We start from the raw sequence: 14,888 nt of genomic DNA on the forward strand, positions 1-14,888 counted from the left end.
AATATTCCTCTGATGAGTCTATAGCAATTCATTGTTATTTCAAGGCAGTGGCTGAATACAACTTCTTTTTCATAGTTATTGTTTTTCTTTGCCTAAAAGAGCCCAACACTGGATATAATCTGCGATCTCCTATTGGTATCCGTGCGTAAAGGCGCGTCAGGGAACTCCCCCCTCCACCACCCCCCTATGCGCTCACATATATTTTATCATGGTCGTGCGGTCTCTGGACTCACAACTTAAGTGCACATCGTCGAGCTGAGCGGATCACACGGCATTTCTGCATCTGCTCTGCCCGCAGTCACGCAGTGTCGTCACGCACTGGGAGAGGGCCGCGCAAAACACAAGTGCAGGGGAAAACCGACACAACAGTCAACTCCGGCTTCCTGGGACGACGGAACCCTACGAGTGAATAGGACGGTTGCAGGTTTCCTCTGAGGACCAAAGCGCTGCGTTGACTCACGACCGAGAGAACTGGACCAGCAGTAAACCCGGAGCATGAAGAAGACTCCAAATTCAGGTACAGAGGTTTAAAAAAAAATTATGCTAGAATACACTTAATTATGGGAACTAATTTAGTCAGATATCAAGTGATCTAAACTCTGCAGAAGAATAATTGTAATCAATTGTGCATAAACATGTGACCTACTTTCGAAACAGGCTTAAATATAATTTTAAAAATACTTTTGATATTTTTGCATGTCAAAGTATCGCACACAAGCTTTGTCACAAAATGTCTTTCTGTGTAAAAAAAAAAAGCACTGCTGACTGTTTTTTATCTCAACTTTATTTCTCTATCCGTTTTTTTTTAATATCACTTTCCAACTTGCCAAACTCTGTCACTTAGTCGTCGCCCCCTCTGTTGTTTTGGGCCAGTTTGTTTTTACGGCTGAGTGTGCAGCACCCAGGGGAGCACCTCGGGGTCCCCTGGCTATTAAAGTCTGATGTGCATCATCATCTGTCCTTCTCAGCCTGACCTTCTGTACGGATGCACTGGCCCCTTCAGGCTGTGCTCTCTGCATGGACTCATAGTGCTTAGTGCTTTAACAAACATTTTTGGCCGTTTGCTCGCTCACAATATCATTGTGAATGTTTTTTGCCTGCTCGTGTGTGCTTCTGCATTGTACATGCGTGAAACAACATGCAAGTGTGTGTCATACAACACACTTCTCTGGCTTTGCTCAGGCCCCATCTGCGCGTGCCCTCCCCCTCAACATTTGGAAACACTGGATGGGCTCTGGGGAGAAAAATAAAAGTGCTCGAGATTAAACAGACACAAAATGTGGCACAAGCCGATGCTACGGAGAGTTGTGCTGAACATACACTTATTTTGACTCTGCAGTTTGAAGAAAAAAACTTCATATATGCTATAAAAGATTAAAATAGGACCATTTAAAAAAAAAAAAAAAGCTTAAAATCCATATCTCATCCATCATCGGAAAAACGCGCATGTCAAATCTTGATGAGCATTTTCCTTTCATAGTTGTGTTATTGGTTTGTTTTTTTGTGCAAAGCCTACATGTTAATTAGTTTTACCAGGTCAAACTTAAAACTTGAATGTTTTCGCATTTTAGTCAAAAGTAAGTTGAGTTATATGCCAAGTTTCTTGTGACTTAAGTCTTGCTCACATTCAGCCTGCGCTGTTACATTACCCAACATCCACATTTGATTTTATGTTAAAATAAACAACAAATTATCACAGTATCAACAATGTGCAAAGCAACTATCACAAACACAGCAGCAGTCTGGAGCCGTAAGGAATCAGTGCTTGACCTTTCAGGGAATAGAAATACGGGAAAGATCATACTTAGAGGCCAAAGACTGGGCCGTTGAAGAAGTCTTATCACTAACTGTCAGTTTCTACCTCTGGAGATCCTCACCGCTGCACCTGCATTGACGCAGCACTGCTGTGCAAACACCCTCAATCTATTTGCTGCTGTCTTTATAAAGTGGTAGATTGGTAGCTTAGCAGTCTGCAGATCTACCGGGTGTGCCTGCAAAGACCACTGCTGTATTGTTTGATTAAATAAATACAACCTGCATTCAGTAACCCCTGTCTAGACACCAATAGACTGTAAGCGTTGCAAAACACTCTCCATTCAAACACAAAAACAAGCAGCGATGTATGCAGACAGACACACAGGTGCACACTCACTCACGGACACACACGACTTATCGCATGATCCTCCTGGCGGAGATAATAATAATCCGTACAGGAGGCTTGGAGGAGCAAGTTGTCTGTCACTGTTGACTGAATAAGGCAGAGTATTTTAACCCTGAGGTCTTTATGTACTTTGATCATTATTGACTGGCAGTCTGATCTCTCTGCAGGCAAAGAAAAACCATAAGACCGGGCAGCCACGCTCAGCTCTAAGCTCGTAGTAGCTCCAGCAGCGTGTCCATGCACCATCTTGACCTTAAGGTGTCAAGTCATCTGTCAGGCTGGAGCATTTCATGGCTGAACTGAGAGAGAACCCAATTAGCGCTAGCAAAATGCAGATGTTTGAAGTTGTGCAGTGGTGTAATCGAGAGCAGCTATCATCTGCTTAACTGGTCATAAAGAGCTGGAGCCTTGGTGTGAAAAACCTTTTCAAATGAAATCCCTATCAGCTTATGTTGTTGTAATGTCCTACTATCTGAATTGTTCTTTAAAGATATACCATAAAAGCAGCACAATACCTCAATGTGTCAAAAAAACTACAAGTTCAAAGCTCTGTCTTTACCCCAAATGCTTTTTGGAAAGAATGCATTCGATTCATGTTCTCTCCAGTCGCTCGTGCTTGATTTCACTCTCCCGAGTGGGAGCATTGTGTCGTCCCTCGGATCACTGACAGAAAATATGTTGGAAAGTCCAGTGAGACCTGGAGCTTGTTGGGCTTAATGAACTAGATGTACCCACGTTGTTCTGTAGTTTCAAGTAATGTGACCCTGAATGAACAGGGAGACCCAGTGGAGTACATGCACTGTTCCTTTTCCTCTCTCTGTCTTCCCACGCATGAGAGATCCCAGTCCGCTCTGCTATATATTCTCATGGCTGGGTCATTTTTCAAAACAGGCTCGTCCTCAGCTTGAATAGACTCCTTTGTGGTGAACACTTGCTGGAGGCTGGTTAAGTGGCTTTGTTTGATTTTTTTTTTTTTTTTTTTGCTCCCTGAGTTTTTTTTTTACGTCTTTAATAGACGATTTGATAAAAACTCAGGGAAGCGTTCTTGATGTTGACTCTGCGGAGGGACCTGACGGATGTGGTATTTTTAGGGTGGCCATGTTAGAACCGTTGACTTCATATAGAGCATGGACTGACTACCCCCATGTCTTTGGGAAACATACTCATCTCTGTCAGTTTTACAAGGAAATGGCTAATTATTACAATGACTCAACGGCTCAGCGCTGTGCAGCACACTAGAGGGGGCGATGGCCAGGATTTAGCCTGCCGGATTAGATGTGCAGACTTTGGCCCACATACTACAATATGTGACTTTACTGAATTTTGTTAGGGCACGTTAAACTGGGAATGCACTTCTCATGAGAACACGTCACTTATATAATACAGGTCTGGAACTGAAAAGTGAAGCCAATGCTAAAGTGCCTTGAACTTGCATTCTTTCTAATGGCCATCAGGGGGCGACCTTCGTTGTGTGGACTTTTAGGAATTTGTATGCATTGGGAGTAAGTACGAGTTGAAAGGCTTCAGCGTGGGCCAAGGAAGAACCCACAACATTTTTTTTTGATTTTTGAGTTTTGGAGGAATCTTCTAGTTGATTTTTCAAATTGTTGTCAATGAGTTTCTATCTACAGACTAACTGTGTAATGGATTCATTACTTCAGAGCTTAATTCAAGCAGGTCATCAGAGTAGAAATACTAATCTATGCCCACTGCCCATCACTGTAAAAGTTACAACAACACATGACTGAGCTCCAGCTGGTCACATATCAGCACAGTCATTCAGTTCGACGAGCTACAGTACCGCTGGGTCATCATGTCATCCATCCTCCCACTGAACCACACCAGTAAGGTCCCACAGAGAACGAGCAGATGAGGGGAGTCAATGCAGCTCTTTCTTTCCCTCCAACAATGGCTCTTCAGTGACAGCTGAGGTAGATTCCCCTCAGTCTGAGTCATATATTGGCCCCGGACTGCCACCACATTCACCACGACTCCCTGGGATGATACAGCTGTATTTATCGCATTGCTATTCATCGGTGAGCGTCTCATTTCATTCACTACCTTAAGAGTCAAACTGCCAAGCTCTCCGGTTCATATAATCCTCATCACATTAAAACCCCTGCTCGAAAGCCTCCATGAGTATAATACTACCTTTTATCAGACTTCTTTCGTGAGTGCCAAGTACAAAAGCTCCCCGTCTGAGCCCCCGAGGGCTGCCTTAGATACCGATTACTTTGCAGAAGTTTCTCTCATTGAAAGGACTGAACTTCTTTCCCCTTTGATAAACTTTCCTGCAGCTATCAGCCTAATCTTTTTCTCTCCCACTACAGGAAGTGACACATCCGTCTCACATGGTTTTATCTCTCTCCTCGCAGCTGTAATTCCTATCTGATTAAAACTTTGGGCTCTGAAAAGCTGACCCATGCTTCATCGATGCAGGCGTACCATGCAGGAGACCTCTCTCCCTGCTGAATAGTCCCGTAGACCCCTCGTGCTGCACACGCACACACAAATGCAAAAGTGTGACATCATCTGCCACTGTGTCAGAGTCTGGCTATAAATAGAGATGGCCGATGATGACGTCTTCAGCCTAACAAAGCCCCCTGTGAGTAACATAAGGATGAAAACGGGCCATGTCACTGCTGCTCATCGTGATGAGCAGCAGGCCAGCCGTGAACGATTTTGCCCCATGTTCATTAAGGGAAAACACCTGATGTTACAAGCAGATGCCATTAGTAAAGCATCGGCTGATCACAACGAGAGCGTTTGTGTGTCAGTGGTGACATGATGTAGTAAAAAGAATAACATTTATGCGTTCTGTCTCGTGTGAGAGAGGTTTTGTTTGTGTATGGATGTACAAAGATGGAAAAGGATTCAGAGCAAAATAAAGCTTTCCAACCCTTTTCCAACCTTAACACTAAAGCCACTCATACCATTTAAATTCTAGAAGTTAGTTCACTGTACTTTTCCAACAATTTTGCCGAGGATTTCTACTTGAGCTTTTTGCATTTCCCCATTTATTAAAGTGACTCACTTACTGGACTCCTTCAAAGTCATCCAGAGCTAAGCTGAGGGAAAATCCAGAGTCCTGGAGATACTGTAACGTTCAGAAGATTATGAAAATATTAAATTCATTGTCGGTGAGGATTCGCCATCTTCTCCTAGTTTGTACATTTCGAGGGATGCTCCCAGTGAACGTACGTTTCGGTTAACTGAGGGCTGCAGCGGCATATCAGATATTGTCTCTCCGTCTTATTAACCAGCTGGAGAATTATGCTCAGAAATGGGGAAAATACCTGGACTTAGTGGAAGGTCAATAATAAAGGTCATGAGCTCAACCCCTCTCAGATGTCGGACCGTCTGTGATGACCCAATCGTTATGATGTATTTGGATGTATGACCACGGCCAGTGTGACCTTATGTATGTTTCCTTTTATTATAGAATCAGGATCTATTATTGTCATATTGAATATTAGTTATGTATCTATAATAATAAATCAAATTGGTCTATATTATTGGCTGGTATTAGCTTCATCACAGATATATTGACCACCTCATGTATGGGAGCCTCATTAAATATGTTTATGTATTTATGTTAAAAACTGACAATATGGCCGATGTATCCTTATCTGAGTTTTTCTCATAAAGCTCATATGGTTATAAAATAGAAAAGAAACATTCTGTCCCCCATTCATTGTCTGTGAAGCAGCTCCGGACTATAATTATACTCACTTCTCTGATTTTTGGCTTTTGGAGAGCGAGTAGCTCATCTTCACAAATATTGAGCTAACATTCCCAGGGCATGGAAATACCATGTTAGACTTCTTAAGCTCAGTCATCTAATTAGGAAATCAGTTGCTAATGAATTATACACGCTATTGCGTCATGGATCAGTGTAACACTGCATAGATGCAGCGTGTTTTTCCACACTCGGTCGTCCATTTATTTGGGACATGCACTCCGTCGCCAAACTCCACATGCACAGAGATCACCGCAGAGCTCATGCGTCAGGAGCTTGCAGCGTGTATTTGCATGTGCATGTGTGTCTTGTGTGTATGTAGAGTGTGTGTGTGTAGTAGACTGTCTGGGTCCAACTTGTGGATTTAGACATCAGGAGCATGGCACGCTGATTACAGAGGTCCAAAGCCATCAGGAAACCACAGGAACTCTCTTCCCGTTCTCCCTCCTTTCTCCTCTTTTCTCTCTTGCTCCGGCATCATCCCTCCATCAGTTCGGGCTAATTTGCGGAGATGGAGGTGAAACAGCGGCCTCGGGCTAATGCTCTGCCTAATGATAATCAGCCAAATCGCATAGCTCTGCTTCTCTCGTCCATGCTCCGTCCAAGCTTACGTTTACTCATTTACCCCATGCACAGTTAAGCAGTGTGGGTTGTAACAGCACACAGACCAATGAGGTATATTACACACTGTAGCAAACGCTAAGCGCTGCAGACAGGCTGTTATTGTTCCAGCTTAACTCATTTCATATGGATTTGTGAAGGCAACAGTTCTTATTCTTGCTTCTATGCCACTCAAAAAAGGAGTTTTTACGCAAAAATCCTGCAGAATGGATAAAAGATGCCGACATTTCCAAATGTCCACATACGTACTTATCAATTGCTACAACAGGCTCCTTCTTTCCTGCAAGGGATCTGGAAATTTGAGGGTATCCCATTTTTACGTATCCTATAACCAGCTCCCACTGACGTCTAATGATTACCTTATGGTGAGGAGGAAATAGCCAGCAGTGTTACCACAGCCATGCTGGGACAGACAGACTGCACTACTAGCACTTTTACACACTCTGACCGTCCACATTGACCTGAGAGTGGGATTGAAATAGTCAGAGACCTGGAAGAGAGGAGCCGTCGTGGCTTATAGGTTAAAGGCATGGGGTATTTCTGTGAACTGTGAGTGTGTTTCTCCATGTGTGTGTGTAATGTGTGTGTCATGAGTAACAGGGTCATGTATTGGTTATCGTCATGATTTTTTTCTCTTCTTTTCTGGTTGTCGAAGGGGATTGGCTGAGTGCATCGCGGCGTTAACTGCTGACTCAACATCAGTAATGAGTTTTTTTGCACTTTGTTTTGACTACCGATTTTATGAGCTGTGAAACATCTTCAGCGGCTGTGAATTTGTGATAAGCTCTTAGTAATTATAGAGGTCAGAGTTTCTGTGTGGAGGTTTCGCTTTTCAGTGGATTATTCATGCCGCTCGAGGACATTTAGGTTAGCCTCATTTTAGATTTAGTTGTGTTTTTAACCATGCTAGTGGCATGGTCCCCTGACTTCTCTTCTATACACCAGCAGGTCTAACCAATGAAGATCAGATCAGCTTCAGCTGATTGTGTTTCATGCTAATTATCAAATCTTAGCATGCTAATATGCTAAGCCTAAGATGGTGAGCGTGGTAAATACATAGACGGTATATATGAAATGGACGTAGTCACCGTGACGTCACTTATTGTGTTTGTCGACTGCTGTTTTGAAGCCTCGAATTTGGCATGTTGGCAGTTGCCATCTTGTTTTTCTGCAACCAGATGTGACACCAGAGCGTGTAGCTATGTACAACCAAAACGCTGAATAAGACATTTGTAGGCGACCCAAAAGGTTAAAATTGTCATGAACTGAAAACACACTGTCAATCTGTCTATAATAAGGTAACCACGCCCTAAAGCGTACCCTGCTTTATGGTCTATTTTACTCTAAATGGACCATAATTTACGAAATGAACATCCTGCTTTATTGAAAAAGACTTGAAACCATAGTGATTGAGACCATAAACTCATCTTTATAATGTTTAGTGAGGTAATAAATCGAGTGAGCGGTAGGGTCATTTTCTCATAGACCTCTATACAATCAGACTTCCTTTTGTGACCAGAGGAGTCGCCCCCTGATGTGCTATTATCACAAGGATATAACTGATTATAAGCATTATAAATATGACCAGACTGCAAATCCGTCATATGTTATGATGAATAACGATTCAACGGTAGAGACAGGACTGTACGAAAGCCCACTTAGTTATTACGAGCCACGACAGCATGCAGATGGTATTGTTTTCACCTTGTGAGTCTGTCTGTGTCATCATGGTCCTGGAGAGACCTACTGTAGGAGGAACTAACGTGGAAGCGGGTTGGACTACTTTGCCAGGTGTTTATATGTCTGTCTGTGGACAGATTTTGTCCCCACGATAGCGTCACAACTGTGCAAGATGCAGTCACAAAACTTCACAGGCATGTAGTTGAGATCAAAATGAATGCAGAGTTAGAAGATGGGTGTAGTGCGAGCAATGCCACCGGACGTAGGAGGGTAGGTAAGCAGGGAAGGGGTCATTGGCCCACCCTACCCTACGTCCCTGGCCCGATTTGATGTTGCGGATGGTGTAATCCCATTGCAAAATGATCTCTAGAATTACTTTATATTGTTAAATTTCCCGGTATATGTTAATGAGTGCATGGGAATTGCAAGTGGGTTTCCCGACAAAGATTTAGAAATTGCATACGAATGATATGTTTACAATTCCCAGACGATCACTCATACCTTTTATTGACTCCAGGCTCACTTTGTTCACTTAACCCAGCAGGTCAGCAGTTCTGAAAATACCACACTCGTGACTGGGAAGCAGACTCAGCGATACGGCTTTGATTTTTACCTGAGATGCATTGAATATGTTTGATGCAATGTAAAACACACAAATCACATCAAGTCACTGAGTTTACGTTGAAGAACAGCAGAAGAGTTTCTCTCTCCTCCGTTTCTCTCCCCTACACTTCCATTCAGGGGGAACCGTTTGTGGGACCATGTGGCTGCCATCAGGCCAGACTGGGAAGTCTGTTTGGAAAATAGAGATGCAGTCAGATCTTCAGTCGCTAATGACTCACTATCTTAAAATGTCTGAATAACTGCTGGACTTATTCTGGGTGGTGCATTGCTTTTAAGAGGACTTCTGGACAAAAACCTCACAGCTGTAAAAAACTAAAAAACACTGAGAACCTTCATCATCTTCACCATTGCGGTTCCTCCAGATCACTCAGATGATGATGGCTCTTGGTGATGTTTAGAAAATGGGTTGCCAGTTATTTGGTATTTCCCCAATTAGGTAGAAAATCACTTAGAAAATGAAAAGTGAAATCCTTCTGGAACAAGCAATGGGAGCTCCCTGTGTTTACAAAAGAAAATGCATTCCCTCACGTTTGCATGAGAACGTGGGGTCCGCTTTTAAATTTGGCTTGTGCGGATGAGTGATGTGAAGAGTTGTGTCGTCCCTGAACATGCCCCAGGTTGGATGTGTAGGCTGGAGCTGCAGCAGGGGACACAAATGAGGAGGACAGCGCCTCTCTCTCTCTCTTTTTCTTTCTGTCCCTCTCGCTCTCTGTCTTGCTCTCTCTCTCCCTGTGTGTGTGCATGTGTGAGGGCACGTTGATGATGAGGCATTGCATGGGGAAGATGAGTGCCGCGTGAGGTCATGAGACTGTGGCTAGCAGCTCCAACCACTCTCTTTTTCATTCTCCACCATCTCCTCGAAGCTGTTATGATTTGGAGAAAGTAGGTTTGTTGTGGACTTGAGGGGATAAAGGCAGTGTGTGCGTGTAGTTAATCATGCCTGTTAGGCCTATTAGAGCGCGGTAGCACTTGATAATGTGCAACACATCGATCTAGTGGTGGTGTGATAGATTTAATTTGACACCGAACCACAAATCAATACACCGAAGGCGTCTCCCGCAGCGCCATGGCACCCTTTCCAGTTCAGTTTGTGTAGATCCCCCTCGACATGCGTTTATTTCCCGCCCAATGACACAAGCGGCTCCTCTTCCTCATCTCCTTCCTCACCTTATCTCCTTTCTTCTTCCCCTCCATTTACCTCTTCCACTACTTCCCCTGCTCTCTGCTCCTCCTCTCCTTTCATGATTTATCGTTGTCCCACTGTTCTTTCTCCTTCATTGTGCATCGCTGCCCTGCAGGCATCCCTTTAGTGTTGGCTGGCATGCTGGTGAGTTTTTTTTCTTTCTTTGCTTGACTGTTGTATAACTAAATTTAGCATGTTTGAGTCACGCGTTCAGCCATAGGTCGTGCTCTAAAGTGACGGCTTACATTAATGTGCACCCCAAGGCTCACCATCCAACCGTAGTCAATGTGTGATACACTGTTTTTTTTTTTTGTAGGGGGTGTGTGTGTGTGTGTGTGTGTGTGTGTTGGAGTTTTTTTCGCATGAGTGAAGAAGCACACGTGTCTGTCTGTGCCTCATGACCATCTGCGTTGTCGGCTGCAAATATAGGTTATACGTTTGGAATATGTGAGTCAAAGAAAAAGAGAGGCTGAGTGTGTGTGTGTGTGTGTGTGTGTGTGTGTGTGTATGCGTGTATGCGTGTGTGTGTTTCTTTATGTGTTTACAGGGTGTACTGTCATGCGAGAGGAATCTGCTCAGATAACCCATTGAGTTTGTGTGTGTGTCTGGTTTTAAGTGGATGTTCGAGTGTACGTATGCGTTTGTTTTCAGTTTGAGATGGTGTGTGTGTGTGTGTGTGTGTGTGTGTGTGTGTGTGTGGTGGGAGGGTCCGGTTGTATCTCGCCAGCAGGTTGAGATGATGGAGAGGGCAGGTGATGAAAGGTATGAGTGAGGGAGGCTCTCTCAGTCTGTTCTCTCTTGCATCAGTTTGTCTGAATTATGTCCTTTACGAGCTCAAACGGCTTCATTTACTGTGAAACAGCAGGGAACAGTGTGCTCTTGCATCAGGAAACAGGAGGAAGTCAAGTTTACTCATCGGATTGTGGTTGCAAAACCAAAATACTTCCAAAAGATTTAATCTACACTTAGTAATTTATAGCACCGAAGTGACAAGAACAAGAAGCCACCTAACATTTATGTTGTGTTTATATGAATACAAGTGTGTGTGTGTGTGTGTGTGTGTGTGTGTGTGTGTGCCCAGGTCACTGTTGTTCTGAGGCCAGAGGAGCACACTGCAGGTTGGACCCGGGGTTTGGGTTTGAGTGTGTGTGGAGATGCCGGGGCAGCTCTGCCATTTGGCTTCATCCAAAAAAAAAAGAGAGAAAAGAACCTTTTCACTAACAACTTTAAAGAAGTCATGCTACAGTGCCACATGTGTCCTCAAACACATGCTGTACATGTGTTTACGTGTTTGTCGGAACAGTGAGTCAACAAATGCATAAGCACATGTTGTGTGTTTCATGTGTTTTTTTGACCCCGACCCTGTGATTAACTGCAGCGTTTTAAGTCTGGAAAATGATCGCGAGACGGCAGAACAAGCCTGCGGCCAAAAAAAGACACGTCTCTATTTTTAAAACCACTCTTTTGTCACAGCACCGGCATCCAGCTTCACATATGGATTCAGCATCTAAATGCTCATTTGGAATTTTTTCTGATTTTATCACCTTGCTCAGAATTTAGATGCCGGTTGCATGTGTGCACTTTGATTTACTTCAGCTGATTTTATTTTATAGGAATACAGTACAGAATATGGACAACATATACCAGAATACACTTGTGAGCAGTTTTGTTATCTTTCTTTGCCCTTCAAAATAAAACAATCTGGATTTGACTGTTGTATGACTATATATAGACATATAAATAGGCACCATAATGGCAATTATCTTAGCACTATTACATGTTTAATATGACATAAAATCAATCCAATTTCATCTTGACTCGCACCCTCAAATAGCCATTAAGACCAAAACGTTAACGTTCCGACTCAAACATTTAAAGAGATGGATAAATGTCTCTGCATAGCTTATATAAATCCTGTTTTATTCTGATCTTTAGAGCTAGTCAGCCTAAATCTACTCACTGTGCAGCCACACTTGAATATCCCTAATCTGCCTCCTCTGCTCTGCCTCTCCTGACTTTTCCATTACAGATGTCAGAAAAGGCCTCGTGTGTGTGTGTGTGTGTGTGTGTGTGTGTGTGTGTGTGTGTGTGTGTGTGTGTGTGTGTGTGTGTGTGTGTGTGTGTGTGTGTGTGGTGGCTTGTATCTCTCAGAATGTTCCACCCATCTACCATTTGTGTTTGTGTTATAAATGTATATTTTGAAACGTAAAATAGAGATGACTTAATACCAGAGCAGGTGAGATAGAGAGAGGCGTTTGTCGTGCATGAAGAAACACCAGGTCATAGCGTTGCTTTATCCAAGCATTAGCCTCATCCAAGATAGATGTTCCTACGGGGTCCAACTGCCTGTGTGCTGCTGTGTGTACATTTAAAAGACAAGGGTCAAGGAGGGATGCTCCTTGTAAGAAAGAGGAAGAGGAACTGAGCTGTTGGGCTGTGCCTTCTCTCCCCGATACAAAAACAAAAGATGCGTGTGTGAGTCAGATTGTGTGTTGTGTTTTCTTGGAAGTTTCTCACCAAGACACCGGCTCACTGATCAACCTGACCTCACTCTCATCTCACCCAAATACCAGCGAGGCTTGGTCAGGGTCCCCTGACATCCTAGCGTTCTAGTTTGAAACGTGGGGCCGCTGATTGAGCGACTGCTTTTGACAAGTGAGATAACGTGTTGTGCCATGTGACTCCTGACTTTGTCAAACTGCAAGTTTAGGGTTAGAGTCGTGTTGGATGACGTGTGTGTGTGTGTCTGTGCTGCTCTGGTAACTGGTGATTTTTGCCGCGGACGTTAATTCTCTGAAATAATGATACACTTAGACTCTGAGCAACATGACGAACATCAGATGTCCAGTCATTTCCTGCAGAACTGAAACTGGGAGACGATCAGCTGATGTATAAACAATACTTATTAAGAAGCACTATATGTACAAGGACCCTGGACTGAGAATACTCTTCATTTCACTCAGCACTTGTTTGGACGATAACTGTATGTGGGTTTCTACACCCCGATTAGAATGGTGATGATGACGTGTGTTGTTGGTATAGTGCAGGATGTCTTGGTGGACTGCTGGAGTTTTTCTCTGTTTTAAGTGGACTGAGTTTGTTTTCAGATTAGGAACTTTGGTCAAAGGGCCAAGGATCCATTTCAAAGACACAATAGGACTGTATTTGTTTGTGAGGGAGACTAGCTTCAGTATCAAGGGAGTCGTAAGAAAAACATCGGAGAAAGCGAAGAGAGAAAAAAGGTAAAAAAGTGTCAGCTTGTGTGTTTCTGGGATAAAAAGCCTGGTGTGTGTGTGTGTGTGTGTGTGTGTGTGTGTGGGAACGAGAGCGAGAGAGACAGCAAAGAAAGCAACTCCACATGACTCGCACATGGCTGCAGACGTCTCCTTCGTTCACTTGTTATCCTGACAGACTGAAGACATTATATCTTGGAGGAAGTAAGAGCAAGGGAGACAGGGGGGGGGGAGGAAAGAGGGAGGGTTTGAAAGAGGGGGACAGGGTGACTAAGTCAGGAGAAAGGGGAAGTCTTCATGAAGAAAAAAAAAAAAAGGTTGAAGGGAAGGAAGCAGGGGAGAGAAAAAGGAGAGGTTACATGTGGCTATTTGAGGTAGCCGTTGAGTTATGGAGAGAGACAGAATAGCTGGTAAGTTGTGGCTTTTTCCAACTCATTTCAATACTTTAACGCTGAGAAAGCTTTCTTCTTCTTTCTTACATTTTTCTTTGTCAGACTGCAGAGGAAGCAGCTTCTTAGCAGTGCATGTCAGCTAGAAGCCACCCTGGTAGTGTTTTCTTTACAGTTGGGGTGGGAGACGTCTGTCTGTCTGTGTGTGTCTGTGTGTCTCCATGTTAACTTCACCCCTCTAATTTATTTATCATATACATATGTTGTCTGAGCTACAAACTGAGCTCTCCACACACATTTTCTCTCATTCTCATTGAAAGGACAGCCACAGCTTAGCTCGCGGAGCAAACAGTGAGTAAACCTCATGTGACGGGCTGTCAAAGACGACTTCCCAGAGTCAGGAAACATAATCTCCCGGACGCAAAGTGGCTGCTGTGCCGTAATTGGCAGCCTCGGGGGTTCGGATACCCCGACTGAACAGCTGACCCTGCGTACGCGACCACGATCCGATTATAGACGGATGAAGTTCAATCTTCAAGCCGTCATCACATGATGATGCATTTTAAGCCGAGGAGTCAGATTAATTGTGACTGACACAGATGGTTTATTTCAGGTCGCGGGGAGTGAAGGCAGAGCTCATATGTCAGCTAATATTGTTTTTGACAGACGGCAGACTCTTTTGAGGAATGTTCAGCATGCATCAGAGTCCGTTTACTGTCCTGCATCTGCGGCGTGTCTATCTCTGTCCTCTTCTCAACAGAGGTCCTTCTTGTTTCCTTTAATCAGTTGCTCTTTATTGATTTTATTTGTTAAGTGCTACTGGAGATTCAGTGGAACTTCTGCTCGGGCCCATATGTGTTCAGTCTGCGCTGAGAGGATAAAGGTAATCTGGCATTTTACGGCGATTAAGGCCGGACATCAAGCTGAGCGACACTGTGCAAATTAGCCTCTAATTCGACCGTTAATAAGGTGGCTGAGTTCAGCGAGCCGTGTGATGCATGCAGATACGCCGTGCACCCATTTTGTATTACCACTTGGTGGCAGCGTTGTCATTTTTGTCCTCTTTAGTGCAGCCACCGTTTCCCCTTGTGAAGTTCTGTGAAATGTTCCATCTGGATGATTCATATTTTTGCAGACAGAGGGATTTTTTTTTTGTTTATGGGAGAGGTGGAGGAATTTAGTAAAGACTGACTCCAGAGGTGGAGAGGAACGTGATGGAAGAGATGCGAGGTGGTTGGAGCATTGTGTCAGGCATCAC

At 43.8% G+C, this 14,888-nt stretch overlaps 1 protein-coding gene across 2 annotated transcripts in view; it reads left to right on the forward strand.

Annotated features, from left to right (window-relative positions):
- The first annotated feature begins 221 nt into the window (after nt 1-221).
- Nucleotides 222-14,888, forward strand: part of septin9b (septin 9b) — an 85,417-nt gene continuing 70,750 nt past the window's right edge. Inside the window, exon 1 of one of the 2 annotated variants that reach the window (XM_031874675.1) lies at nt 222-517. In XM_031874675.1, coding sequence (XP_031730535.1) covers nt 496-517 — 22 coding nt within the window. In that variant the 5' untranslated portion in view covers nt 222-495. Of the gene's footprint in view, nt 518-13,339; nt 13,652-14,888 lie in introns of those variants that run through there. The other variant, XM_031874674.1, reaches the window with a different exon arrangement.

Source organism: Anarrhichthys ocellatus, unplaced genomic scaffold, assembly GCF_004355925.1.
Source record: "Anarrhichthys ocellatus isolate YVR2014 unplaced genomic scaffold, GSC_Weel_1.0 scaffold83, whole genome shotgun sequence".
NCBI classification, from domain to species: Eukaryota; Metazoa; Chordata; class Actinopteri; order Perciformes; family Anarhichadidae; genus Anarrhichthys; species Anarrhichthys ocellatus.